At 42.9% G+C, this 27,337-nt stretch overlaps 2 protein-coding genes across 10 annotated transcripts in view; both read left to right on the top strand.

Annotated features, from left to right (window-relative positions):
* Positions 1 to 480: 480 nt before the first annotated feature.
* Positions 481 to 25,369, top strand: LOC135342579 (E3 ubiquitin-protein ligase UBR4-like). Of its 2 annotated transcripts, none has more exons than XM_064539330.1 (34): positions 481 to 684; positions 1,258 to 1,322; positions 1,379 to 1,439; positions 1,491 to 1,562; positions 1,843 to 2,088; positions 2,512 to 2,640; positions 3,351 to 3,569; positions 3,642 to 3,913; positions 4,022 to 4,112; positions 4,222 to 4,306; positions 4,571 to 4,698; positions 5,694 to 5,898; positions 6,217 to 6,373; positions 6,639 to 6,868; positions 7,358 to 7,653; positions 7,984 to 8,137; positions 8,484 to 8,608; positions 9,045 to 9,368; positions 9,903 to 10,046; positions 10,368 to 10,561; positions 10,680 to 10,752; positions 11,055 to 11,152; positions 11,828 to 12,059; positions 12,543 to 12,758; positions 12,899 to 12,970; positions 13,096 to 13,157; positions 13,402 to 13,492; positions 13,619 to 13,653; positions 13,966 to 14,160; positions 14,438 to 14,522; positions 14,712 to 14,851; positions 15,054 to 15,237; positions 24,925 to 24,991; positions 25,142 to 25,369. In XM_064539330.1, the coding sequence occupies exons 1-34, from the start codon at positions 496 to 498 to the stop codon at positions 25,225 to 25,227; spliced, it is 5,022 nt and encodes a 1,673-aa protein (XP_064395400.1). In that variant the 5' UTR covers positions 481 to 495; the 3' UTR covers positions 25,228 to 25,369. The 2 variants fall into 2 exon arrangements, with proteins under 2 accessions (XP_064395400.1, XP_064395399.1); XM_064539329.1 differs by lacking the exons at positions 24,925 to 24,991; positions 25,142 to 25,369 and adding exons at positions 15,424 to 15,490; positions 15,619 to 15,868.
* Positions 15,991 to 27,337, top strand: part of LOC135342619 (ankyrin repeat domain-containing protein 50-like) — a 28,638-nt gene continuing 17,291 nt past the window's right edge. For 3 of the 8 annotated variants that reach the window (XM_064539408.1, XM_064539407.1, XM_064539405.1), the window contains exons 1-7: positions 15,991 to 16,962; positions 17,106 to 17,192; positions 17,256 to 17,348; positions 17,412 to 17,510; positions 19,926 to 20,024; positions 20,075 to 20,173; positions 20,324 to 20,422. In XM_064539408.1, coding sequence (XP_064395478.1) covers positions 16,054 to 16,962; positions 17,106 to 17,192; positions 17,256 to 17,348; positions 17,412 to 17,510; positions 19,926 to 20,024; positions 20,075 to 20,173; positions 20,324 to 20,422 — 1,485 coding nt within the window. In that variant the 5' untranslated portion in view covers positions 15,991 to 16,053. Of the gene's footprint in view, positions 16,963 to 17,105; positions 17,193 to 17,255; positions 17,349 to 17,411; positions 17,511 to 19,925; positions 20,025 to 20,074; positions 20,174 to 20,323; positions 20,423 to 20,491; positions 20,591 to 21,061; positions 21,161 to 21,210; positions 21,310 to 21,591; positions 21,691 to 22,106; positions 22,206 to 22,255; positions 22,358 to 22,732; positions 23,435 to 25,606; positions 26,655 to 26,788; positions 27,289 to 27,337 lie in introns of those variants that run through there. The other 5 variants (XM_064539404.1, XM_064539406.1, XR_010396890.1 and 2 more) reach the window with 5 other exon arrangements.

Below are 27,337 nucleotides of genomic sequence, written 5' to 3'. Positions count from 1 at the left end.
CCCCCATGCAGCCTTGCAGCAAAAAAGCACAGCACACTGCCCAAAAAACGAGCGTCTCCTACTACTCTTGAACAAAGCCAAAAAAAAGAAACTAGAGCTTCTCTCTTTCATTCTAGTTCTGTTATTATATTGCATCTAGCTACAATAATTTTTATGTTATTACATGTGTATCTTCTTGTAAATCACAATACAATGTACAATGTTGTAGTTTGTAGCCCAGAGCAATCTATAGTACCGGTACTATAGCTCATAGTTCCCTGCTAAATACACTCAAATGGGATCTAATCTGGCAAGATCAATCAAAATGATCAAGCAGCCCTCTATAATCCCACTACCTCCCTCAATGGAGGCTACAGTGGTCCTCAGGGAGAGTACAATATGGCTCAACTATATACATTTTATCAAGAGTTCATTAAGAATGATTGAATGAAGGAATTCCTTATGAACTCTTGATTTTTATACATACATGTTTGCTCAAGAGAGTGTGAATACTGCATGCATGGTTGCCCTAGTAATACTAACTGTATTTTATGCACCCTTCATATTCCTATCCAGGTATCCAAGTTACCAGCTATCAAGTCTGAGATCAAGTACAGCCCCAAGATGATACTGGTCAAGCTACAAGGCTCCTACAATATCGCACAGCTGGTCCTCCGCATCTCAGACATCAAGAGAACCAAAATGGTGAGTTCAGGGTGGAGAGTGTCACAGACCCCCGCAGCTATTTTTGGTAGGATTTGACATATTCCTTCGTATATAGCTACCATAGTTCTCAATGCAGTATCCTATCTTAATAGTGCCGGGCCATTTTTTATTTTTTGTTAATAACGTACATGTACATAAATTATTATTAAACTAAAAAAACAACCCAGCTGCACACTGTGCGGTTAGCTATAGTATCTGGTAATGCCAGGTCAATACTAGAGCAGCACAGGGCTCCACTGTGCTGGTCACTATCTAATCTGGCGAGAGCAATCAAAATGATCAAGCAGCCCTCTATAATCCCACTGCCTCCCTCAATGGAGGCTACAGTGGTCCTCAGGGAGAGTACAATCCTCAATGAGACTCCATTTTTGAGCATGACTTGATTTCTGGCAATCCAGTTTCAATGATTTTCTGGTTTTCTGAAAGGGCTCCCTCCTTCTAAGCTTTCAGAAAACCAAAAAATAAGTTGGAATACCAGAACTTAATTTTATAGCCTCTCAAGGGTGAAACCCTTATTATGTACACGTATATTGATCGAGTGTTTTGCTGCAGGTGCGTACCGTCAACGTTTACTATAGCAACAGGACTGTGGCGAATGTCATTGAACTAAAGAACAAGTGAGTTCAAATATTCCACAACTAGAATGTAGTTAAGTACACACACCCACTCACAGGAGGAAGATGTGGATGACTGCACGCAGCTGTACCCTCACCGCTGGTCAGAGTGAAGTCAAGGTCAGTCACACACACACCACGTACTATTGTATTTATTTCACCCCCCTTCAGATTGACTTCCCCTTGCCGATAGTCGCTAGCAACCTGGTCATTGAGTTCAGAGACTTCTACGACAACCTACAGGTGCGAATTACATTGACTGTTGTACTTTTTGTACCTTGTTGCTATGCTGATTACTTGCGTGGACTCAGGATTCCACACTGACTCCCTCATAGACAGTAGTGGCCAGACACCATGCTAGATACAGTCATTGCCAACTATTGCAACTGTCCTCTCCTCGTAGCAGCTGCACTGATGCAATGAAACAATCGTTACAGTTGATTGCAGTGCACTTGATATTATAGTTCACAGTCAACTATTGTACTAATAATTATGCTAATTTAACTGTGGGTATTTTCTGTAGGCTGGATCCGAGTTGCTCCAGTGTCCCCGTTGCCAGGCAACAGTCTCCGCCCACCCCGGGGTGTGTGGTACGTGTGGAGAGAACGTGTATCAGTGTCACAAGTGTCGTGCCATCAACTATGATGAGAAAGATCCGTTTCTGTGCAATTCTTGCGGTTTTAGTAAGTACGCCAAATTTGACGTGTACGTGGAACACAAGTCAAGCTCAGCAGTCGACCCCATCGAGACGGAGGAGGACAGACAGAAGGTGTGAGGGGCGGGTAGGGGTGTGGTTAAGGGGTAAATTGTTAACGCATATCGTTAGATGGAATGACGTCGTTTTGTGTGCTTAGTAGTACTTAGCTATTATAGTGTCTGTGTGCGATGTATGCATGTCATTGTACAAATAGTTTTTTTTTGTATGTGTGTGCAGTTATTGCTCCGTGGTGTCAGTGTTAGTGGCACTACTGGCGTTCCCTATTGCACATAGTAACCATGGTGACCTATATATACTGTCGTACTGCCTCACTCAGTACCACTAACAACTATCACCAAGTACAAACACTAGTACAGCTGTGTGTTAATCGCCAGTCCTCTCGAAACTGGATATGTACTACAGTGCATGTAGTGACCGTATTTTTGAGGCACTACTAAAGCTATTAGTTACCATGGCACCTGTTACCCCCCACAGACGACCTCCAGCATCAACAGCATGCTAGAGACAGCCGATAGTATGTACAAGGTCTTAGTTCAGCACAGGAACGACTTGGACCAGCTACTGGGATCTCTTGCAGGGGGAATCATCGTTTCCCCTGGAGCTGTGAGTACCTAGCTACACTGTGTGTGTGTGTGTGTGTGTGTGTGTGTGTGTGGGTGGGTGTGTGTGTGTGTGTGTGGGAGGATGAGTGTGTGTACTAGCTACAGTGTATTTTGTGCATTAAGTGAAACTTCTATGATATTGATGCATTCCTGATAACTTGTTTTAAGGCCGTGATCAATGTTAGTAGCTAGCGTAATTGTCAAGCTAGTGCTGATGGGTTGCATGGAAGGTGCCACTGTGACTGCTCATAGACAGACATAGTGGTTTTTAGTCCATGCTAGATTGAATCATTGCCAGGTCCATTTTTGCAACTGTCCTCCCATCAGTGAGAGTTGCACCGATGCAATGAGACAAACATGTGCACTTCTAGTGTACATGTTCCTAAGTTTCCTGTATAATGATTGGTTGCATGAATCTTGTCCACTTTGACTGTTTCGTGGACAGAGTGATTACAATCCATGCTAGATTGAGTTCATTGTGACACCATGCAACTGTCCTCCCATCAGTGAGAGTTGTATTTTTTGGCAATGAAACAAACATTGCATCTAATACATGTAGCATATTGCATTTTTCAACATGAAGATTTTAAAAACTAGTACAAAAGGAAGTTTTAACTTACTTTCAAGTTAGGAGTGAAAGTTGTTTGAGGATCTAGTTGTGGTGTGCAATTATTTTCCTACACTGCAATCCTAGTGACTCCACCCCCTCAGAACCTCCCCACGGACACTGGTGCCAACAAGGGCATCCTATTGGTCGCTCAACGCTACTCAAACGATTGCAAGACTACATACACGGAACTGAGTAAGATCATCCGAGGTGTGTTAGCATCACGTAGAGAGCTGGTGGGATACGATCAGAGGATTGTTGAGTTTGGAACAGGCGTGATCCCTGAGGAGGGTGGTCCAGAACAGAACAATGGAACTAGCGGAGTAAGTGCATGTGCATGTATTTTCTAGTGTACTCCACACATTTTTGTATTTATTATTTATTTCACATCGCAGTCGTTGTCCATCCCGACCGTGATCCGAGTTGACTCTGCCCACTCTACCCCCACCCCTAAAGGCCACGCCCCTCATCAAGGATGGTGCTTTGGCTGCTCGTCAGCATCAATTGAGCACTGTATCAACCTCCTCAAAGCCCTAGCATTTGTCGCCCCCACACGACGGTTGTTAGTCACACAGAACCTGATTAGAGAGCTTGTGCGGGTGAACCTGAGGTCAGGTAGTCTGCAGATGAGGATACATGTGAGACGCCTCCTCTGTCAGCTGACCAGGTGACGTCTTGTATATTTATAAGTGCACTTGGTCGTTAATTTCTCAAATTTGTTTGTATAGCTTTACTGCCATGTACGAATTACCCCCCTCCCCCCCCCCCCCCACAGAGATGACCCGGTGGCCACTGCTGAGCTCAATAGCTACATACTGGACAGAGTGTTGGACCAGATAGCGCCGAAACACATCACGTCTAACTTGGTGAGTCATAAAATGATAACACTGAAAACTGACAGAGGGTCTAATCCAGTGCTTTAAACATTTTTGTTAGATTAAAGTTGTATCATGTTCCATCCAATTGTTCGTACAGGTTGCCGCTGTTCGTCCTGAGATCATGTTGCTGGCAGCCTCACTGGACATGGAGGACTCGTGCTGGGAGGAGAGACTCAGGACAGGTGGGTGGGGTCAAATGAAGAAGTTTTGTCCAATGCATATATACTGTAATTTATTGGCTATAGTCTGTAATATTGAGTTAACTTTACAATGTATTCAGTGCCTTGGTTACCGTGTGCGGTGATGAATGATGAACTAGTTACAGAGTAAACAGTGAAGACTAGACAAATCTATACCCAAATTTCTGAGCACACTTCCAACTAACTCAAATATCCCTTCGAACAAAATTCACTCAAATTTTACGACTGCATGATTTCTTCCTCCAGTTGTGCGTCTGTTTCAGAAGTCCCAACTCAACACCAGCCCAGCTGTTGTCACCGGGGTTACCCTGCCCTGTCTCAAGATACTGCAGAATGTTATCTACCCACGAGAAGCAGTGAGCAGCAAAGACAAGGTGAGTAATGGGGAGGAGAGTGAGTAATGGGGGAGAGAGTGGGGATAGTGAGGAACCATGGGAGAGATTCAAGATGTGATTGTCTTCTTTGGTGGTTGATTTTGCTATATAGTGCAGAGAATTGTGTTATCATAATAATGATGTGCACTGCTAGTTAAAACCGTACTATTATTAGCCTCGATCCCAGGCCGCACTTCCCGCTAGGGAAGTGGGCCTGGTATCGACTGCTTGCGCATGCGCTAATATCCCCCCGGTATCTGGGGGCTTTGGATAACATCGTTTATGCTCAGTAAAACTATGACATCACAACAAAAGGAAGTGGATTGAAGGAAGTAGATAGAAAGTTCGATTGAAGGTTTCTAGCCCATCTGATAGCATTCTCTGATAGCTACCCTTAGCCTGCTATGTTAACAAAAGACTCACAGCCTGCAACAGTGTGGATGACGATGGTCTGAAAGGAGTGACGGCTGATAAGAGCCTATATGGACAGGCCACGCCCATTTAACACTAACTTTGGTGAAAGTCTACTATACTACTGCTACTGATTCTATCAGAAGAAAATAGCAGTACAACAAACCTACACAGCTCTGTTTCTAGCTAGCTAGCTATATAGCTCTGTGTATGACTTTTAGAATATTTTCTCTGATGTACCAGTATTATAGAAATATTTACGGGTAAAAAATCCAATATTATAGTATTATAGAAATATTTACGGGAAAAAAATCCAATAATTTGGCGCATGCGCAAGCAGTCGATAGCAGGCCTTCTTTCAAAGGCCGGTGAAGGAGGCTATACTATTATGTACTTCTGTCGTTTGGATTTAGACGTAAGATAGATGGGTGGGTGTGGTTCAGATGATGATTAGTACACATCACGACGGTCTCCTGACTTTATACTGGAGAGAACAGATGTGGCTGATGAACTACAGTGATAGTGGTTGCTATACAATATGTATCACACATACAGGTAGTTTATCGTTGCAATTTTTGTTACAGAAAAAATCGTTCCTGGCCGACTGCAATGCACTTCAACTAGGTGATGACATCACTATTAAGACGTCTGATTGGCTGAAAGGAGACGCCACGTTTGACCAATGGAAAGCAGGGATGGACAATTGTACAGAGCAAAGCAATGAGGAGTTGCGACAACGAAGGCTTGTGGAGAAGTATGCCCGAATATGGAGATTGAAGACCATCAAAGGTGACAAAGTTACTTATTGCTATCACTAACTTCCGAATGGTGGCCAACCCGAGTACATTTTGTGGGCATTTAGCAGTTTACATAATTAATATTGGTTATTTATTAAAACGACCATATTCGGTGCCTTGGTTACCGTGTGCGGTGATGAATGATGAACTAGTTACAGAGTAAACAGTGATGACTAAACAAATCTATACCCAAATTTCTGAGCACACCCTCCAACTAATATAACTTCTTCACTCATTTGCACAGCTCTTCCCTCTGCATTATTTAACCCTTCCCCTACTGCATTAATTAACCCTTCCCCTACTACTATAGTGTCCCATTCTCGCTCGCTGCTCAAACACGACACCTGGCTCCGCTCCATGCTGTTCAACCGGTCGAGTCAGTCAGCTCGTCAAGCTTCCTGTCGCCTGGTGGAGTCCCTGTGTGTGGGCGAGGCTAGACACAGGCAGGTGCTCGACCTACTCTGCAGGTGAGAGTCGTCAGTACGAAATTTGTTGGTATCTGTTACCAATGTTGAATCGATATCTTGCTTTAGTCAGTCAAAAATTATGGTTTTGGCTTGTAATGTAATCCCTGATTCAGAGCTCTACATCTACAGAATGCATTCTTAGCTTTTCTTTTGAAATTAGACGTTCCAAACAAGTTATGGCCTCCCGAAGCTAGTGTGAACGAAACTCATCGATACACCACACACACACACACTCCCACGACACATTACACACACACACACGCAGCTTCCTGGACCAGGTTAGTAAGGCTGGGGAGTCAGCACAGGAGTATCTGGAGCTCCTACACACGCTCACGTCTGACCCCACCCACAAGTGGAAGTCGTACCTAGCCATGAGGGGGGTGCTCCCACAGATTGGTGATCTGATTGCGGCCGAGATTGAGCACATGACTGTTCTTGAAGACTCCACTATGAGCTTCAACCTCTCCCAGGGTTACGCCCTGAAGATGCTAACTGGTGAGGGGTGTGGTCTGTTAGCGACCTTCAACAGATTGCAATGCGGTGTACACAACTGTTCTCTAACGAAGTGCATGAATAATTGTTAGTATTACTCTTGATCTTGTAGGCTAGCTCTTTATAATTTTGGACACAAAAGTTAAGCAGTTATTAGTGTAATGGTACTGGTGTATAATTTTTGTTAAACCTATCTACCTGGTTGTAAGTCTTCACTCTAAAAGCACCTCTTGTTAAGTTTCACTGAAAGGTGAAATGTATGATACTAGAGGTTGTCGATGTGAAGGAGAGAGTGGCCATATATATATATATATATATATGTGGTCAGCAGTGGTGGGTGCATTGTTGGAGGGCCTCTTTCCTAATGTCTGGTGAAACTCAATGCAATTACCGCTGCTACATTAATGTTGTTGAACTAAAGTTATGAATGAAGATATTCATGTATTCCATATTCATTTGCGTCATCTTCCTCTCCATCTTTCCTGCCTCCAGTGCTCCTCCAATCGTTCCTAGAGGTGGAGAGCATCAAGCGTAACTACAAGGGCAAGCTGGTCAGTGTCATTCTCGCTGGCTACCTCTCTCTCAAGCGTCTGGTCATTCAACGAACTAAGAGGATCGACGAGAGTCAAGAACTCCTCCTCAAGATGCTCGAGGAATTGACGTCTGGTACTGACCAAGAGAGGCAAGAGTTCATGTCCACTTGTGTGGAGACGCTCGATAGGTTCAAGGACTCTGACCTTTTGACCCCTATCTTCGTGTTTGAGCGCCTCTGCAATATCATTCATCCAGTAAGCAGCTGCTGTGCACCAATTGTTTTGGCGTTGTATATTATAATTATATCTCACCGTTAAAGACCAGGCTTAATTGTGATATATAATTATACTTTCCCATTACCTTATTTTATAATACATGTATGTAGTGTGTGTCCTATACTTTATGAGCGATGATGACAGTACACTAGCCTGAGCAGTTGCCGTGAGGGCATATCCTCTAAGAAGTACTGAGCTCAATGTGTTGGCTTACACAGCCTCATACCAATAAGACTCTTGAAATCAGCCCAGTATCTCTCAACAAACAAGTATATAATACAAACCACCACCTTCTCTCTCCATCTATAGGAGGAGAATGACGTTGGAGAGTTCTTCCTGTCACTGGACAAGGACCCTCAACAAGAGGAGTTCCTACAGGGTCGTATGCAAGGCAACCCCTACCCCTCCTCCACCACCGGCCTTGGGCCACTCATGAGGGATGTCAAGAACAAAATTTGTACAGGTAAAATGCGTGCAAGGAAAGTTTTATTTGGGTGACTTCGTTTCATGGCTTGTATGTTGTGGTTTTGCGGTTTAAGTTCCAGTCTTGGCGTGTGATGCCATTACTGGCGTTCCAATCGCAGACAGTGACTAGTAGTCCACAGGATCAAGGACTCAGTGGGTTATTATCTTGTGGGTGTGATCTCCACCGCCCACAACACGCTTACTCACGAACAATGCCTTAGTTGTTATATCCACTTTAAATTACCTACTATAGTATAGTGTTCGTTAAGCTTTCACTTGTTAGGTATATATAGCTACCTAACTCACTCTTCACACACACCACACACACATCACACACCACACAGATTGTGAGCTAGTGGCGCTGCTGGAAGACGACACTGGAATGGAGTTACTGGTAGCTAACAAAATCATCTCTCTAGACCTGCCAGTGAAGGATGTCTACAAGAAGATTTGGTGCGCCCAACCAAACGTAAGGCAAACTCAAAACCAGTTGGTATTATGTATACTATGAAACTCAAGTTGCTTCCAGGTCGTAACTGTGTGTGTGTGTTGGGTGGGTGGGGCGTATTTCTGTGGGTATGTGAATTTGGAAAATATTGAAGGCTGCAGGTTTTGTATGTAATGGCATAGGACTCCAAGCGTACGTTGCATTTCAATTGCACTACTTTAGTTTCGTTAGTTGCGGTTTAAGTTCCAATCTTGGCGTGTGATGCCATTACTGGCGTTCCAATCGCAGACAGTGACTAGTAGTCCACAGGATCAAGGACTCAGTGGGTTATTATCTTGTGGGTGTGGTCTCCGCCGCCCACAACACGCTTACTCACGAACATTACCATAATAATTATATGATCCACTATAATTATGTTAAAGTGGTTTTAAACTTCATGGTTTATTTGTCTCTACAGAAAAGTGATCGTATGCGTGTCGTGTACCGAATGCGAGGTCTCCTAGGAGATGCCACGGAGGATATGGTTGAGCAGCTGGACGTTGCTAAAGATGAAATCGACGAAGAGGAGGGGTACAAAATGGCGGCCATCTTGTCTAAGTGCGGAGGATTGGACTCTGTACTTTCTCGACTGGCTAGGGTCGATGATTTCATACAGGGTCATAATTTGATCTCTGCTGCACTCAAGTTGCTAGGTTACTGTGTGAAGCTGAAGGAGAACAGACAATATCTCCTACAACCTCATCTCAATACTCTTAATACATTACTAGGGATTCTAGATCTGGTAAGTGGGAGGTGCTTGCAGTACAACAAAATATTTTTTATTGTGGTACATAAAGATTCTCAACTTTGCTATAAATGTGTTTTTGATAGCTGTACGTTTATAACGTATTTATAATTTGAGCATCCACTCCCTTGCTTGGTAATAAGCTGTGAGCTGGCTAGCTAGGCTATAGCTTTTTTTTTTTAAAGCCACTTTCGAAATGTCAAAGCTTTTCCTCGCAGTAAGCGATTCCTAGTGTGTGTGTGTGTGTCTCATAATTACGTGAGCGAAGATGATAGTACACTAGCCTGAGCAGTTGCCGTGAGGGCATATCCTCTAAGAAGTACTGAGCTCAATGTATTAGCTTACACAGCTTCGGAAGTTATAATATTATAACGTTGACTAGGTAGCCCTATTATGGTAATAACCTGTAATACGTAAATACGTGTTTGTATGTCTGTGCCTTTTGTCTGGAGTATTATTCCATACATGCACACTACATTCCTACGTTTCTGCATAAAGTTACTCATACCCACCACACACACACTGTTACAGTCTCTTCACTACGAGGAGGCCAACAGCACTGGTATAGGAGCAGCTGTGGCAGAGAAGACTCTCAAAGTGACCGAGCGGTTCCTCCAGGAGGCGAGTAGTGAGGCTCCTGTGTTGGTGAGGACACCCAGTCATGACAGCACTGATGTAAGTTCTAGCTCTTATTATAGTCTCTAGCTAGTAGTAGTAGTGAAGCTCCTGTGTTGGCAAGTACCTAGCTTAATGTATGGAAGGTCACTGGAATTAGCAGCTAACCCAGCTACCACAAAAGTATCTAGCTAATATCTGATAGTATGTGAGAGCAGCATTTGAAGTCTGTATCATGTGTGCTGCTTTAAAATGTAGCTTTGAATGTTAGTATCCAAAATTAATAGTTAGTGCACGGCTACCATTTTAAACTTGTGCACTTTTAAACTAGTCTGTAGAGATGATAATTTACCCCCGGCCATGATTGTTACTACCCTACAGGGTGGGAGCATATCACCTGACGGAGAGGACAACAGACTGCAGGTGTTCCTCAAGCACATTGAGAGCTCATTCGTCCAATCCAGTCCCTCGATACGGGAAGGCCTCATGCACGTTATCCCATTCCTGACATTTGGTGATCCACGTCACATGAACGTGTTACTACAACATTTTGAACCCTATCTGAACTTTGAAAAGTAAGTTAATGGTTTTGAAATATCTCTAGTGCTGTGTGTTTGTAATCAGTTGCCTTCTGCGTTACCGTTGGATACCTAAAAATGTTTATTGTCATGTTCTTGTCCTTTCTCTCGGCAGATTTGACTTGCACCAGTCGGCTGAGAACACCCTCTATCTGGACTGCTTCTGTGTAGTAGCCGCTGGAATTGGGGTCAGTAGAATCTTAGCCGGTACAATCATAAGTATAATTATAATCCGCCTTTTCACAATGTTTATTCCCGGGCCAACTAAACTATTTCTCCTCCCAATAAAGCACTAACCCTCTTGGTCTCGTGGAACCATCACTGTACCTATAGCTTATAATGTAGCCATTGAGTCAGGACGTGTCCCTTGTATTTATTATACTGGTTCTTGTCTTCTAATGCAGTCAATATGAATGTTAGATCTTACTCCAGCATAGCCACCACATTGTACCTCACTTTAATTACCTTCTCTCTATTCGTTACCTTACAGAAAGACGCTAGCGGTGAGAAGCTGAAGGACTTGGCTAAGGAGACTGGGCTTACCCCGGCAGCTGTGGCCTACCTCAAGAGCAAAGTACCGAGCAAAATGTAAGAGTGGGCTGGGCGTATATGTCATCTTGGCTGCATGGTCTTCTAGAGTCAGAACTGATTGCACCTGTCCGTAAAACATAATTATAGTTCATGGCGCAATTTTGGTAATGAAAGACCGCATACAATCAAACAGTATATTTAAGCATCTATGGCTGATTTTACAATCCATTTGTTTTAGCTTTGCAGTCTGTCATTAACGGATTTACTCAGCAATGAACCTTCCTAGTTGTAAGTGTAGGTCTTCACTCTAAAAGCACCTCTTGTTAAGTTTTCACTGAAAGGTGAAATGTATGATACTAGAGGTTGTCGATGTGAAGGAGAGAGTGGCCATATATGTGGCCAGCAGTGGTGGGTGCATTGTTGGAGGGCCTCTTTCCTAATGCACGCTGAAACTCAATGCAATTACCGCTGCTACATTATACGTATAATAACAATTCTGAAATAAGTACACATTATACGGTAACTTTAGGTAGCAATCTGCACCCCTACTATGATTAAAAAAGCCCTTAGGCTCAGCTAGGCTAAGTGTGTTTCTCCTTCCTTTAGTTGTTCAGCACATCACATGTTTGTGCACAGTACTAGTAAAGTCCCCCCCCCCCCTTTCAGATTAATAAAGTAAAGCAGTGTAACATTATTCTATAAGCCCCTCCCCCCCTTTCTCCGCACACACAGTGGCTCCTTCGACACTCCTGAGTGGAAGTTGTGCATCTCCCAGCCATCACTACCGTACGTGCTTAAGATGCTCGCCGGTCTCTGTCATTGGCACACGAAGACACAGGAGATACTCAAGGAGGTCATCTCAGAACTCCACCTACTAGAGCAGGTGGCCTCTGACCAGCACATCGGCACGCTCGCTGAGAACCTTCTAGAGGTCGTGGCAGAGCATCCACCATGTTATGAAGAGGTAAGAATGATGAGGTGGCATTTTGTGTCCAGAATTCTACCTGGAACTTTAATTAGGGCGTGTATATTTGCACACCAAAGCAGTTAGTGTAATGTACTGGGGTAACTACCTATCTACCTGGTTGTAAGTCTTCACTCTAAAAGCACCTCTTGTTAAGTTTTCAGTTTTCACTGTGAAATGTATGATACTAGAGGTTGTCGATGTGAAGGAGAGAGTGGCCATATATGTGGCCAGCAGTGGTGGGTGCATTGTTGGAGGGCCTCTTTCCTAATGTCTGGTGAAACTCAATGCAATTACCGCTGCTACATTATGCAAGTATAAATACACGTTATGTGGTAACTTTATATAGCAATCTGCCCCCTCTGACCAATATTAAAAGTGCTTAAGTTCGGTACATGTGAAACTACATTTCTTCTTCCTCGAGTGTACAGCACATGTGTGTGTACAGTACAGTCAGCTAGTAATGTCCCTCCCCCCTTTCAGATTAAGAGAGTCCGTAAGGCAACTAGAGAGGAGAAGAAACGACGAGCAATGGCCATGAGACAGAAGGAGCTGGGTGCACTGGGTATGGAGGTGAACGAGAAGGGTCAGGTGATCGCACAGTCCACACTCGTGTCGGAGATGGAGGGACAGCTGATTGAAGAGTCAGGCCTAAAGTGCTGCATTTGCCTCGAGGGCTATAAGAATCAACCGCAGAAGGTGTGTTAGGGGGTAGGGCTTGGTGGAGAGTGACCGTACAAAACCACCTATTATAATTGTGTGAATTATTATTGAGTCGTTTTGTACAAGTGGTAATGCCTATTTTGTATAATGTCATTCTCTTGTTGCCTTGCCTCCAGATTCTCGGTATCTACACGTACACGAGGAAAGTGGCGTTGGACGAGTTTGAGAACAAACCACGCAAGACTGTGGTGAGTACCATCATTCACCGTATCCATGGTGACTCTTGTACCTGTATACCAACTTTACTCTTAGCTCCTCTTGAATTTTGCTGTAAGGATGTGTGTTATGTGATGCCTCCATTTTGTTCCCCCAGGGCTACTCCACCGTGTCACACTTCAACGTGGTCCACTACGAATGTCACTCTGCAGCTGTCAAGTACGTTCACCTCAAATCTATCCCTGGAAATAATGACCTTTGTGTTCTAGTTGCTAGCAAGTCCATAGCTGGTCCACTGTTACAATAGCTCTCATGACACACTACAATACAATGGTGTTATAAGCAGTTGTTATGATCGAGCATGTATTGTTTGTAGGATGTACATTATGCCGTGCACTCTATAATATCTATGTTTGGAGGTAGATTGTGTCATTGTCACCACCCCCACTTCTTCCCTCTGCAGACTTGCCCGGAGTCGAGACGAATGGGAGAGTGCTACTCTACAGAACGCCAACACCAAGTGCAATGCCTTGCTGCCAATATGGGGGCCCGAGGTGAGATATCAGCTGACCAGTAATAAACAACCGCTAGTGTGTGCGTGTTTAGCTTAGGCCAGAACATAAGTAGATTTAGTATTCAAATGCCACCACTAGATTAATGTATTGTCCATTTTCTCACAGATTTCACATACCAACTTCTCGAGTTCTGTTGCAAGGTACGCTAATATCTGTCTAGACACATGTCAGCTATTTCTGTCTAGAGCTAATACCAAGGGCATATAAAAGAAGAGAGGGCATGCAACTCCTATATGAGCAGAGTTCAAACGTGGGCGGATGAATGTGCATGACTGCATGAAATGAAATTTCTATTTTTAGCAAATGCACACATTTCTCCACCCACGTTTGAACTATGCTCATATAGGAGTTGCATGCCCTCTCTTCTTTTATACGCCCTTGCTAATACCATTTATCCACGACCTCCTTAAGAGTACAGCTGGTAATAACCCCACCCCCACACACGCACCCAGGTTCCACAACTACCTACAAGAGTGTACTGGACTATTTGACCCCTCCTTCCACACCCTCGCTCACGATATTCGACTGCTTCTGGTCCGGTTTGCCTACGAGAAGTCCTTCAGTGGAGAGAGTGGAGGGGGCGGTCCACAGAGCAACATGCACCTGCTCCCCTACTACCTTCATGTTGGAGCACACGTCATGAACCTGTGAGCACTAGCAACATTTGGTCTGTGTGTGCTAAACCTGTTTTTGTGTGTAAGCAAATTAATCTGTCTTCTCAAAAAGTGTCTGCAGTGCCCATTTTTTTAGCTTTCTTTTTAGGTATTTGGCTTGTGTGGGATAAGTTTTGTTTGTTAGTAAGCAATACGTTATTCTCTTCAGTGCATTCTAAGCTCATAATACCCTCTTATATTATTAATTGGGGACTTACAATTTATATCTTATAGTGTACATTATCTTGCTTTGTTCTGCCACCCTGCACAGGAGTCACTGCTACCAGAGAGAGGAGAGGAACCTAGCAACCTTCCTGGCAGCTGCTCCTGACACCTGGGTCTCCTCCGCTTATGAGGTGAACACAAGTGGTTACAAATGTCAACCCTACACTATAAGCATTGTTTGCTATATTAGTAATATGTCAGCATATGCACAATAGCCATAGTAATTATTGCTGCACCTTCTACTGTATGTTACTCTTAATGGCAAAACGCTTTTTATGGTACGTGGCTTGCTCTTGACCTTTGCCACCCTCCTCTGCTAGTTGGACGGTCCCCAGTACCAGCTGGTGGTGTCACTGTTCATCCAGTCGTTGAGTGAGTGGGAGGAGCATCGGACCACCATCCTCAAGAGACTGTTAGTGTTGGCCCATGCCAGGAACAGTAGCTCCTCCCTCATCAAGAGGTGGGTCCCTGGTACTACATCTCTAGATCTGATGAGATCCATTAATATTGTAGTTAATCCGTACTCTTTAAGTCAGCCAACACATCTTCGAAGTATTTTTTGAACTATGATAATTTTATAGTGACTGGCTTTATTATTCACCCACACACACATAATTATACACTCATTCATCTGTGGCCCCACCCACATATACCCCCCACAGTCTCTCCTCGTCCTCCCCGGCAGAGTTCTCGGTGTACAAGCCGCTACTAATGATGTTCTCACTAGTGGACAGTCTACATCGAGTCCTCAAGACCACACTGTCAGTGTCTGGTAGTGACCTGCCCACAGCTTTACTGGAGCACGTTCGGACCAATGATAGCACCGTGCTGGAAGCTAGCGACAAGGTACAGCTGCCATAAAGATCTTTATGGAAATTATCACCTTCCTTTGTCTATTGTGTGCTCATGGCATTGTCAAACCATCTGCTCATAAACCATCCTAAAGTAAACTATTTCCTAAAGAGGTACACGTATTATGCTGTTAAAGGTATTAAACAATTGTTTTAATCATGGTTCGATCTGTTGCTGCAGCTGTTGACAGAGTTCCAAGATCAGGTGCAATTATGTGAGTCCTTCCAAGAGTTCCTTGATGTCATGGGTGAGTCATGTGACTTGTACGTAAACCATGTGACATACCCATTTTTGTTTAAATCGTTCGTATGCTGTATAATTATAAACTTCATTTTGTCTGCACAATTTTTAATTTTTTTGCTTTGTCGTGCACAGGGTTGCTGGTTGCTATTGACAACCCAGATGTCTTCCTGGCGGAGTTGCTCTCCTTGGTCACAGTCACCACCGCTAGTGACAACTGAACCAGTACCAGTAGAAACTTATTATAATTATTATGATTAAACATTTTTACAAGTGTTATTATACTCACAAGATTAGTTGACATTAGCGTTTTATATCCAACATTTTAGCTGAACATTCGTTATTATCATTGTGTGATCATAATTATAGTTATTATTAGACAGTCTTTCCTCAAGCTTGGGTACAGGTGCATGTAGCTCTATGGTAAAGGTCGTTAATGGTACTCTTAAATATTGGGTATAAGATGTTGCTATTATAAAAGCACTAGATTCTGCATACATCCACATGCATGCATTAAGTTTTACAAGAAATTAAGGCCTTTTATAGATCTATGTAAACTGCTGCAAAATAATGGCTACAAGAAGTGACCTTGATGCTCTGGTGGTCCAGGTGGAAGGAGGATTGGATCTAGAGGAGAACAAAGCTGGCTCAGGGGCTTATGGCTGTGTCTTTAGAGTGACGGTGAATGGAAGAGACTGCATTGCTAAAAAACTACACCACATATTGCTCCAAGAGCGATACCTTGGACAGAGGGAGAGGATTGTAACAATGTTCCAAAATGAGTGTCATATTCTGAGTGTTTTGGATCACCCCAACATTGTCGCTTTTGTTGGAGTCCATTACGGCCGCGATAAGAACGACATCAGTCTAATAATGGAAAGGCTTCATAATTCTGACTTGGCCAATTTCGTTGAAACCCATCGAGACACGAATATCGCCACTAGAATCCATATCCTGTATGATGTATCCAAAGGCCTTCACTATCTCCACTCTCTGACCCCTCCCCTCATCCATCGTGACCTCACTGCTCCCAACATCTTGCTCACTGAGGACCTCACTGCCAAGATCGGAGACCTGGGTGTCTCCAGATACGTTGATCTGGAGAGATTGACTCAAATTGTTCTAACAAGCACCCCGGGAAATGTAGGCTATATGCCTCCCGAGTGTCGTGTGGAACGGCCCACCTACACTACCAAACTGGACATCTTCTCATTCGGTCATCTTATCATTCACACTGTTATCGGAGATTTCCCTAAAGTCAACCACGTACCTCAAAGTATTCGCAACTATTTCAAGTCTATAGGAGGAAAGGAGGAGCTCATGCGTCGAAGCACTGATGTCCATGGTGACAAAATGGGGCAGAAACACGCTCTTTATCCTCTTGTTGTTAGCTGCCTCCATGACCGACCTCAACAGAGACCATCAGTTGACGAAGTGATTGTCTCACTCAGAAAGCTGTGTCTACAGCACCCCAGGATGGTACGTGAGTGAGTGGGTGGAGGTATCAAATAAATGTGCATTGTCATATTTGTCCATTGTGTCAGAATTATAATTAAATAGACTAAGTGTTGGTGTGCTGGTGCTTTTGTGTGAGTGAATTAGTAAATGCATTTTTCTCCCAGGAATTTTTAGATGCTTGTAAGACGGGTAATGTGGGTGTGGTTCTGGAGCTACTGGAGTGTGGGGCTGATCCCAACCAGGCAGACAAGGTGAGGGGAATACTGTCTCTACAGTGCCAATATGTCCGTTGGTTGATGATATTGTCTCTACAGGATGTTCCTCTTCACTGGGCCATTAACAATGGACATGATGAGATAGTGAGGGTCCTCTTAGCAGCCAAGGCTACAGTCAACACTCAGACCAAGGTTTTGTTGTACAAACACGTATCCCGCAACATGCTGTTTACATTGTTTTCCTCCTATGTACAGTCCGGAGTGACCCCTCTTTGGGAAGCCAGTTTCAATGGTCACCAGAAACGTATGGAGCTCCTAATCGATGCTGGGGCCAATGTTGATGTACCCAGAGAGGTGAGTGTAAGTAGCTGTACACACATCTCAGAGGCCACTAGCCACAGAGCCTCCCCATGTTCTGTTGACCTGGTCCATTAGACACCAGAGCTAGTCGTGAACTGGTAGTGAATAATTTGTATGGCTAAGAGTGCAATATGGGATTACACGAGTAACAAGCAATCGCAAGGATACTAATTGCAGCGTGCAATTACTTGACAGGTAATTGCACGCTATCAATGACAATGTGCCACCAGATGTGATACAGGATTAATTGCTGTGCACTCTCCAGTCGCTAATAGCACAGCATATACGATTAAGTGGAGTTACGATACTTCTAAGCCCCCTTCTAATTATACGCCTCCGGGAAATTTCACCCATATTCACTATTAGTAGAATATTTTTCGAGCATCAAACATAGCGAATTTTGCGAGTGTTGATCGCCGCTTCACAAAAACTATTTTGCATAATTGATCTTCATGGAAAGGGTTATTTAGATGATGGAACATTCGAACTAATGGGTCTGGGAAACTATGTCAGCGAGCTGAGGACCAACTGGTACATGTAAGACTTGCCAGAACACAAAAATTGAATGATTTTTCGCTGATTTGGCTCGTTTCAATGCTCCTGATAGTCACCAGCAAAATGTCTAGTAATACGGTAGCAGAAACTGGATTATTAGCGCTTACTCGACCATAAGCGTATATTTATTTTAAGCGCATGCTCAACTGCAGACTTTTTATACTCAAATTGAAGCGCTTTTCCAATTATGCGAAGGTTATGAGTGAAAGTGAAATTTTAGAATTGATTCAGTTTATCTATGAGCTAATTAGCTTGTACAGTTCTTGAATGATAGCTATAATTATAGATGGTGATATCCATCAGGAAGGACTCTCTGGGCATGCTGTTACCTTGTCTGATCATGCTGAGAGAATGTGAGACATGAATGATATTCCAAGTTCCTGGTCAATATGAATGTTTTTATAATGTAAATTTAAATGATGATGTAAATGAACTGTAAAACGAATTGTAACATAATAGTACAAGGTATACGCACACGCATGATTAGCCTCGCGCAGAGTTATATTTAAGTACAATTTAGGAGAAAGAAGGAGAGGAGATTTGGGTATAATTATGCCTTGGTGCGCATGTGTTTTAATATGTGTGTGCATGTGACTGTCTCTCTGTACTGTGTAGACTGCTACAGCTGCTCAAGGATCAATGAAGTGTAAGTATAAGAGTTTCTATAGGCTTCTAGTTTTCTTGGATTTTAATTCATGGATTTGCAAAATGATGCTTCGTTCTCGAGTTATGCCTAGTTTTGCTTACTTGGAATGCCATTGCAGCCTTTTCAGAAGAGTACGTACCAAAACTTGTCCACTGAGTGTTGCTACTCTATATACTTAGTAGCTAGCTCTACACTATAACGCTAGCTATTGGTAGTTGCGCTGCAAGGTTCTGCTGATGCAGCCATCAATTTTAAACTTGAACTCTTGGCATCGATCGTTTTAACAACAATTATTGTCGATCATAACCCACTCTTTGAGTTTCCCTGTGATGGATTCTGCATGCAGCAAAATTAATATTCATCATTGTATAATGTGTGTATAAAACAGCTTTTAATGTTATGTAGCTTTGATACCCACCGAGGTGCTTTCATTATGAAATAGCAATTAATAAACATAACTTGTACATTTTTGGCTAGAATCAGTCTCTCAAGAACTCTGCTTTCAAGAGTAGTAGTGTCGTTGTTGGCTTGTTCAAGTGAGACTCTTATATAGCTATAGCTTTATTCTCTGCATAATTATGCTAATAGTAGATCGGTTTGGAGGTAGTAAAGATTAACCGAATGTAGCCACACCCAATTCCGCATTCCTGAAGCGTGACATTCCTGAGCGTGACATATACTGTATAGCATGTAATTTTTTCGTGGAGCAAAATATTCGTGGTTGGAGGTCTGACCACAAATATTTTACCCACGAATGAAGCGACCTTGCCTACCTTTACCAGCAGTGCAAGCTCCAACCACGAAAATATTACCCACGAAATGTCTCAATATTGCTGAACCACGAATATTTTGTCCCCCGAAAATTACCTGCTATACGGTACATACATACATACAACTGAGATACGATGCAGTATTAGTTGCCCCATTAGGGGTTGCCTGCATGCCTTGCTTGCTCACTTTCTAGCCAGCTTGCGAGTCAGCTCTCATCACAGAGACATCCGGTTGCTGGGTGGGGCTCAAAGTGACTGCATTATAGGCGCATTCTCGAATATAAGCGTATATAGAGCTCTGCTAAAAGCGCATGCGCTAATAATCCGGTAGTCTTGCAAACACAGCAATAGAAGTACGGCACTCATTTGATATTGTATAATGAGTGGGTCTGTGATGAGTGATGGTTCACCTGCTCACACTATCTTGACTCTGTACAGGATGGAGCCACTGCGTTGATTGTAGCTGCTCAGAATGGTCATGTGAGGGCAGTGGAATTGTTGCTTGCAGCAACGACTAAGGTTGACATTCAAGCAAAGGTGAGATTTACCGCTTGTCTGCAACTCAGTGATTATTTGGATGTGTACAGAATGGAGCCACAGCATTGTACATGGCCAGTAAGGAGGGTCACTGTGGAGTTGTTAGAATGTTGTTGGAGGCCAAGACTGATGTCAATATCGAGACTAATGTGAGTCACGCTGCATGGTGGTGTTTGTGTACTCTGCTGATTTGGTTGAGTGTGTGTACTGTCACCTCTGTGTATGAGTGGACTTAGTAGTGGAGAGTGTAAATTAGCTGGTCCAGTTGCTGTGATATATAATTATATGGTTTATGGCAGAACAACCAGACAGCTCTGCATGCAGCCAGTTACAATGGACATGATGAGATAGTGAGGGTCCTCTTAGCAGCCAAGGCTACAGTCAACACTCAGGAGAAGGTTGGTTTTGTTGCACAAACACAGTTCCCACAACATGCTGTTTACATTGTTTTCCTCCTATGTATACAGTCGGGAGAGACCCCTCTTTTAGTAGCCAGTTTCAGTGGTCACCAGAAATGTATGGTGCTCCTAATCGATGCTGGGGCCAATGTTGATGAACCCAAAGAGGTGAGTGTAAGTAGCTGTACACACATCTCAGAGGCCACTAGCCACAGAGCCTCCCCATGTTCTGTTGACCTATAGTCCATTAGACACCAGAGCTAGTCATGTTTGTGTAGAGAGCACTGGTATTTGTGTATCTGCTGCAGGTTTTCATAGAGAGGCCACCTCCCCCCCCCTAGGAATTAATGATTACCAAAATGTATGATTTTTCTACTTAAAAACGTCTACAATCCTTAGAAGAGTATACTAGTAAGGTTTGAAACAAAAAAAGATCCAACTTGCACCTTTAATAACCATTTCGCTAAAATTTTTTTCGAGAACGACACCTGACCCCCTTGAATTAAACGTTTCCCCCTCCCAGCTAAAAATCCTGTGTGAAACCCTGCCCTGACATTAGTTAGTCATGTGATATTGTTTAATGAGTGGGTCTGTGATAAGTGATGGTTCACCTGCTCACACTATCTTGACTCTGTACAGGATGGAGCCACTGCGTTGATTGTAGCTGCTCAGAATGGTCATGTGAAGGCAGTTGAATTGTTGATTGCAGCAAAAGCTCATGTTAACATTCAAGCAAAGGTGAGATTTACCGCTTGTCTGCAACTCAGTGATTATTTGGATGTGTACAGGATGGAACCACTGTGTTGTACATGGCCAGTAAGAATGGTCACTATGTAGTTGTTAGAATGTTGTTGGAGGCCAAAGCTGACGTCCAAATCAAGACTAATGTGAGTCACGCTGCATGGTGGTGTTTGTGTACTCTGTTGATTCCTCCATGGTTGAGTGTGTGTACTGTCACCTCTGTGTATGAGTAGACTGAGTAGTGGAGAGTGTACAATTAGCTGGTCCAGTTGCTGTGATATATAATTATATGGTTTATGGTCTATAACAGGACAACCAGACAAGTCTGTATTGCAACCAGTAAGAAATAGTCTTAATTAACAGCCAAGGCTAACTGTCAACACTTTTCCCACAACATGCTGTTTACATTGTTTTCTCCCTATGTACAGTCGGGAGAGACCCCTCTTTGGACAGCCAGTTTCTATGGTCACCAGAAATGTATGGAGCTCCTAATCGATGCTGGGGCCAATGTTGATGTACCCAATGAGGTGAGTGTAAGTAGCTATACACACATCTCAAAGGCCACTAGCCACAGAGCCTCCCCATGTTCTGTTGCCTGTGTTGCTAAAGTCTATTTGTGTCAATTGACCTTCATAATTCACTGAATTTCAAGGTTTAACGTATAACCTCCTTGTTAAAAACGCTTTTATCTGATAGCTTCACTTATAGCGAATTGTCCATGTAGAAGCATGCATACTTGTCACCACATAAAGCATAAATAAAGCCATAATTGACCACATAACTTCCGGGGTCGAACTCAATGCAAATGGACTTCAGTCATGTTTGTGTAAAGACCAGCTAGTTGGTATCCCCTGACGTTAGGTCATTGCATGTGATATTGTATAATGAGTGGGTTTGTGATGAGTGATGGTTCACCTGCTCACACTATCTTGACACTGTACAGGATGGAGCCACTGCGTTGATTGTAGCTGCTCAGAATGGTCATGTGAGGGCAGTGGAATTGTTAATCGCTGCAAAAGCTAAAGTTGACATTCAATATAAGGTGAGATTTACTGCTTGTCTGTTAGTAATTATTTGGATGTGTACATGCAGAATGATGGAGCCACAGCATTGTACATGGCCAGTCAGGAGGGTCACTGTGGAGTTTTTAGAATGTTGTTAGAGGCCAAGGCTGACGTCCACATCCAGAATAATGTGAGTCACATTATTATAACATCTACTGTAACATGACTTTATAGCATGTGTTTATCACCGAAATAACGATTGTATCCACTTATTATATAGTTGTTACATGTTGTTTCCTTATTGTTATGATTTTTGTTGTCTAACTACTGCATAGCAGAAAATTTTTTATATTTGGCTCGAGAGCTCTCAGAAGAAATATTTGCGGACAATGATATTCATGTTCAATGCCAGGAAACCCAGCATTGCATGTGAAATACCGGTGTGTGTGAGTTTATATCCTTTGCTCTGCCCTCGAAAAACCGAAATGTTTTGCGCCACACGAAAATTTCCTGCTGTACGAATGTTTTCCTTTCATCACTAACTGCTCACATACCCACTATACAGGACGGACGTACTGCCTATGATGTGGCTAGTAGGAATGGACACACTCAAGTGTGTGAACTACTACACTGACTCTGCACTTTGTTAAGTGTGTTGTCTGTGGTTGCAATGGCAACTAGCAATTGATTTTTATACAATCATCATTATATATATTTGAACTCAAGAGTAGTTGACGTTAGTGTATTGTATCCAATGTTCATACATAATTATTGTACGTATGATCATAGTTAAGTTATGACTATGATAACGCTTTTATTTCCCACTCAAAAACCGGTTACCCTGTATAAATAACTAGATCTATATGTATACTCCAGCTAGCTATTATTTCAGTGCTGCCTTTCCTACAAATTCTCTTATAGGTGTTCCTGATTGAAAAGTGAGACTGAGGTGGTTTCTGTATTAAAAATGTTGTTTCATACTTAATGATCTTTACCAAATACACTTCTCCAGTTCTGCAATGTATGATCTATACTGTCTAGACACATTGTCAGCTATTTCTATCGAGCTAAATACTGTAGGCTGGTAATATCCCACCCACACACACACCTCCAGGTTCCACAGCTACCTACAAGAGTGTACGGGACTATTTGACCCCTCCTTCCATACCCTCGCTCACGACAATCGACTACTTCGATTCTGGTCCGGTTTGCGTACGAAAAGTCCTTCAGTGGGGAAAGTGGAGGGGGCGGTCCACAGAGCAACATGCACCTGCTCCCCTACTACCTTCATGTCGGAGCACACGTCATGAACCTGTGAGCACTAACTAATTAATGTGGCCTGCATGCTAAACCTGTTTTTGTGTGTAAGCGAATTAATATTTCTTCTCAAAAGTTTGATTATAGTGTCTTCAATGCCCATTTTTTAGCTTTCTTTTAGGCATTAAAAAGATATGACTTGTGTGGGATAAGTGTTAGTAAGCAATACATTATTCTCTTCATTGCATTCTAAGCTCATAATACCCTCTTATATTGATTGGGGACTTACAATTTATATCTTATAGTGTACATTATCTTGCTTTGTTCTGCCACCCTGCACAGGAGTCACTGCTACCAGAGAGAGGAGAGGAACCTAGCAACCTTCCTGGCAGCTGCTCCTGACACCTGGGTCTCCTCCGCTTACGAGGTGAACACAAGTGGTTACAAATGTTGTCGACCCTACACTATAAGTATTGTTTGCTATAATAGTAATATGTCAGCATATGCACAATAGCCATAATATTGCTGCACCTTCTACTGCTGTATGTTAACTCTTATGGCAAAATAGTTTATGATACGTGACTTTTGATCTTTGGCCCCCCCCCCCTCCACTAGTTGGACGGTCCCCAGTACCAGCTGGTGGTGTCACTGTTCATCCAGTCGTTGAGTGAGTGGGAGGAGCATCGGACCACCATCCTCAAGAGACTGTTAGTGTTAGCCCATGCCAGGAACAGTAGCTCCTCCCTCATCAAGAGGTGGGTCTATGGAACAACATCTCTAGATCTGATTAATATTGTAGTTACCGTACTCTTTTTAAGTCAGCCAACAAATCTTCGAAATACAACTATGATAATTTTATAGTGACTGGCTTTATTATTCACACGCACATACACATGTACTCATTCATCCATGGCTCCACCCACATATACCCCCCACAGCCTCTCCTCGTCCTCCCCGGCAGAGTTCTCGGTGTACAAGCCACTGCTAATGATGTTCTCACTAGTGGACAGTCTACACCGAGTCCTCAAGACCACACTGTCAGTGTCTGGTAGTGACCTGCCCACAGCTCTACTAGAGCACGTCCGGACCAATGATAGCACCTTGCTGGAAGCTAGCGACAAGGTACAGCTGCCATTATGATCTGTATGGAAATTAAATATTTGTTGGAGTGTTCAATAAATGCAATATTTAATCTTTTGACAAGTTGGCCTGAAAAATACAAAAATACGTTGTGCACATGTATGTTCAGATTCAGAAGTATCTACTTCGATCTTGTTGTTGATTGTTGTTGCCTTTCGTGTTTGGTGTTAGGTCCCCTTTACTAAAGTACTATAGCGCATTCTTATCATAAGAGACGAATGTCTTCACCTTCTTTTGTGTATTGTGTTCTCGTGATATAGTCGTACCATCCTAAAGTAAACTATTCCCTAAAGTGGTACAAGTATCATACTAAACAATTGTTACTGTCTATTCTAATCATGGTTCGATCTGTTGCTGCAGCTGTTGACAGAGTTCCAAGATGAGGTGCAATCTTGCGAGTCCTTCCAAGAGTTCCTTGATGTCATGGGTGAGTCATGTGACTTGCACCTAAACCATGTGACATACCCATTTTGCTTGAATCGTTCATATGCTGTATATAACCTCAATCCTATAATAATAAACTTCATTTTGTAAGGAATACTGCACAATTTTAATTTTTTTGCTTTGTCGTGCACAGGGTTGCTTGTTGCTATTGACAACCCAGATGTCTTCCTGGCAGAGTCGCTCTCCTCGGTCACAGTCACCACCGCTAGTGACAACTGAACCAGTTACCTGTAGAAACTTATTATAATTATATATGATTAAACATTTTTACAAGTGTTATTCATGTATACTCACAAGATTAGTTGACATTAGCGTTTTATATCCAACATTTTAGCTTCTGAAAAATTCGTTATTATCATTGTGTGATCATAGTTATTATTATGACAGTCTTTCCTCAAGCTTGGGTACAGGTGCATGTAGATCTATGGTAAAGGTTGTTAATGGTACTTTTAAGTATGGCTATAAGAAGAGACCTTGATCGATCCTCTGGTGGTCCAGGTGCATGGAAGGATTGGATCTAGAGGAGGCTAGGACAAAGCTGGCTCGGGGGCTTATGGCTGTGTCTTTAGAGTGACAGTGAATGGAAGAGACTGCATTGCTAAGAAGCTACACCACATATTGCTCCAAGAGCAATCCCTTGAACAGAAGGAGAGGATTTTAACAATGTTCCAAAATGAGTGTCATAATCTGAGTGTTTTGGATCACCCCAACATTGTCACTTTTGTTGGAGTCCATTACGGTCGCGATAAGAACGACATCAGTCTAATAATGGAGAGGCTTCATTCTGACTTAGCTGATTACGTTAAAAACAACCCAGACACGAATATCGCCACTAAAATCCATATTCTGTATTATGTATCCAAGGACCTTCACTATCTCCACTCTCTGACCCCTCCCCTCATCCATCGTGATCTCACTGCTCTCAACATCCTGCTCACTCTACTGGACCTCACTGCCAAGATCGGAGACATGGGTGAGTCCACTTACGTGGACCCGGATCCTCATGTTATGGGACTTCCAACCTACATGCCTCCCGAGTGTCATGTGGAACCACCCACCTCCACTACCAAGCTGGATATCTTCTCATTCGCGGTCATCTTATCATTCACACTGTTATCCGTGATTTCCCTATAAAGTCTCCTACTTAACTGACGATGCTATCAAGTATGTGGATGATGGAAAGGTGGAGCTCATGCGTCGAAGCACTGATGCTGTCCATGGTGACCAAATGGGGCAGAAACACGCTCTTTATCCTCTTGTTGTTAGCTGCCTCCATGACCGATCTCAACAGAGACCATCAGTTGGCGAAGTGATTGTCTCACTCAGAAAGCTGTGTCTATAGCACCCCAGGATGGTACATGAGTGAGTGGGTGGAGGTATAAAAAATGTAAATTGTTAGGTAATTAGTGTCAACTGTAACATGCTGTTTTCCTCTTATAATTATACAGTCGGGAGAGACCCCTCTTTGGGCAGCCAGTTTCGATTGTCAACAGAAATGTATGGAGCTGCATGCATGCTGCATGTGCTAATGGTTTATGTTGATGATAATTATGTTTGTTATTCAGCTTCAGGCGAGTTCTCTACTGGAAGGAATGAAGAGTTAACAATTAGGAAACGCAATAGCACCGAATCCAAACCATCACCAGGTTTTATTGATATTTCTTTAAAACTTAATGTGATTTAAGGCTCATTTTGTGCAGTAGAATATTAATGATGTATGTAGTGTATGTAGTGTAGCTTGCTTGCTCTCTGGTACAATACCGTTTGAATCACTGTGCAGGTCACATTGGAGAATCTTTTTTGGAAGTCACTAACAAACCTCAAGAGTTCAGCAAGTTTGGATTAAAAATTAAAATTAAATTCCCCGAGAATTGCCTACCTGAAGGAATCGATACGTGTGTCTTACACATATCCTTTGACCTAGCCACTGACTTTGAGACTCCCGCAAACTCTTAACAATTTATCATGTGAAATGTGAGCCCTGGAAATACAACACTTTGCGAGCTTAAACTCTGACCATCAACAAAGACTAGTCTTTGCTCGAGCAACAGATCAGAGCAAAAAGTTTGAGATCCTGGAGAGCTAGTGGACACTTTCCTATTGGTGAACGCTATGGATCCATCCAGTTTCAGTTGGTATACTACTTTGCGTAAAATGTTATGTTTTACAACTGAGAGGATGTGCAGTGCATTGCTGTTTAGCAGGAAGAACTTGCTTTGTAATGTTGTCGTAATTGACGTGAAATGTGTGATCTGTTAGGATCTACACACTCATTTAGAGGTTATAGGTTTCCTGAGTGATATGCGTGTTGCATGCATGCATGTATTTC

Source organism: Halichondria panicea, chromosome 10 (genome assembly GCF_963675165.1).
Source record: "Halichondria panicea chromosome 10, odHalPani1.1, whole genome shotgun sequence".
NCBI lineage: Eukaryota > Metazoa > Porifera > Demospongiae > Suberitida > Halichondriidae > Halichondria > Halichondria panicea.
The sequence above is the reverse complement of the archived record's forward strand: the minus strand, read 5'-3'. Positions and strand labels throughout refer to the sequence as shown.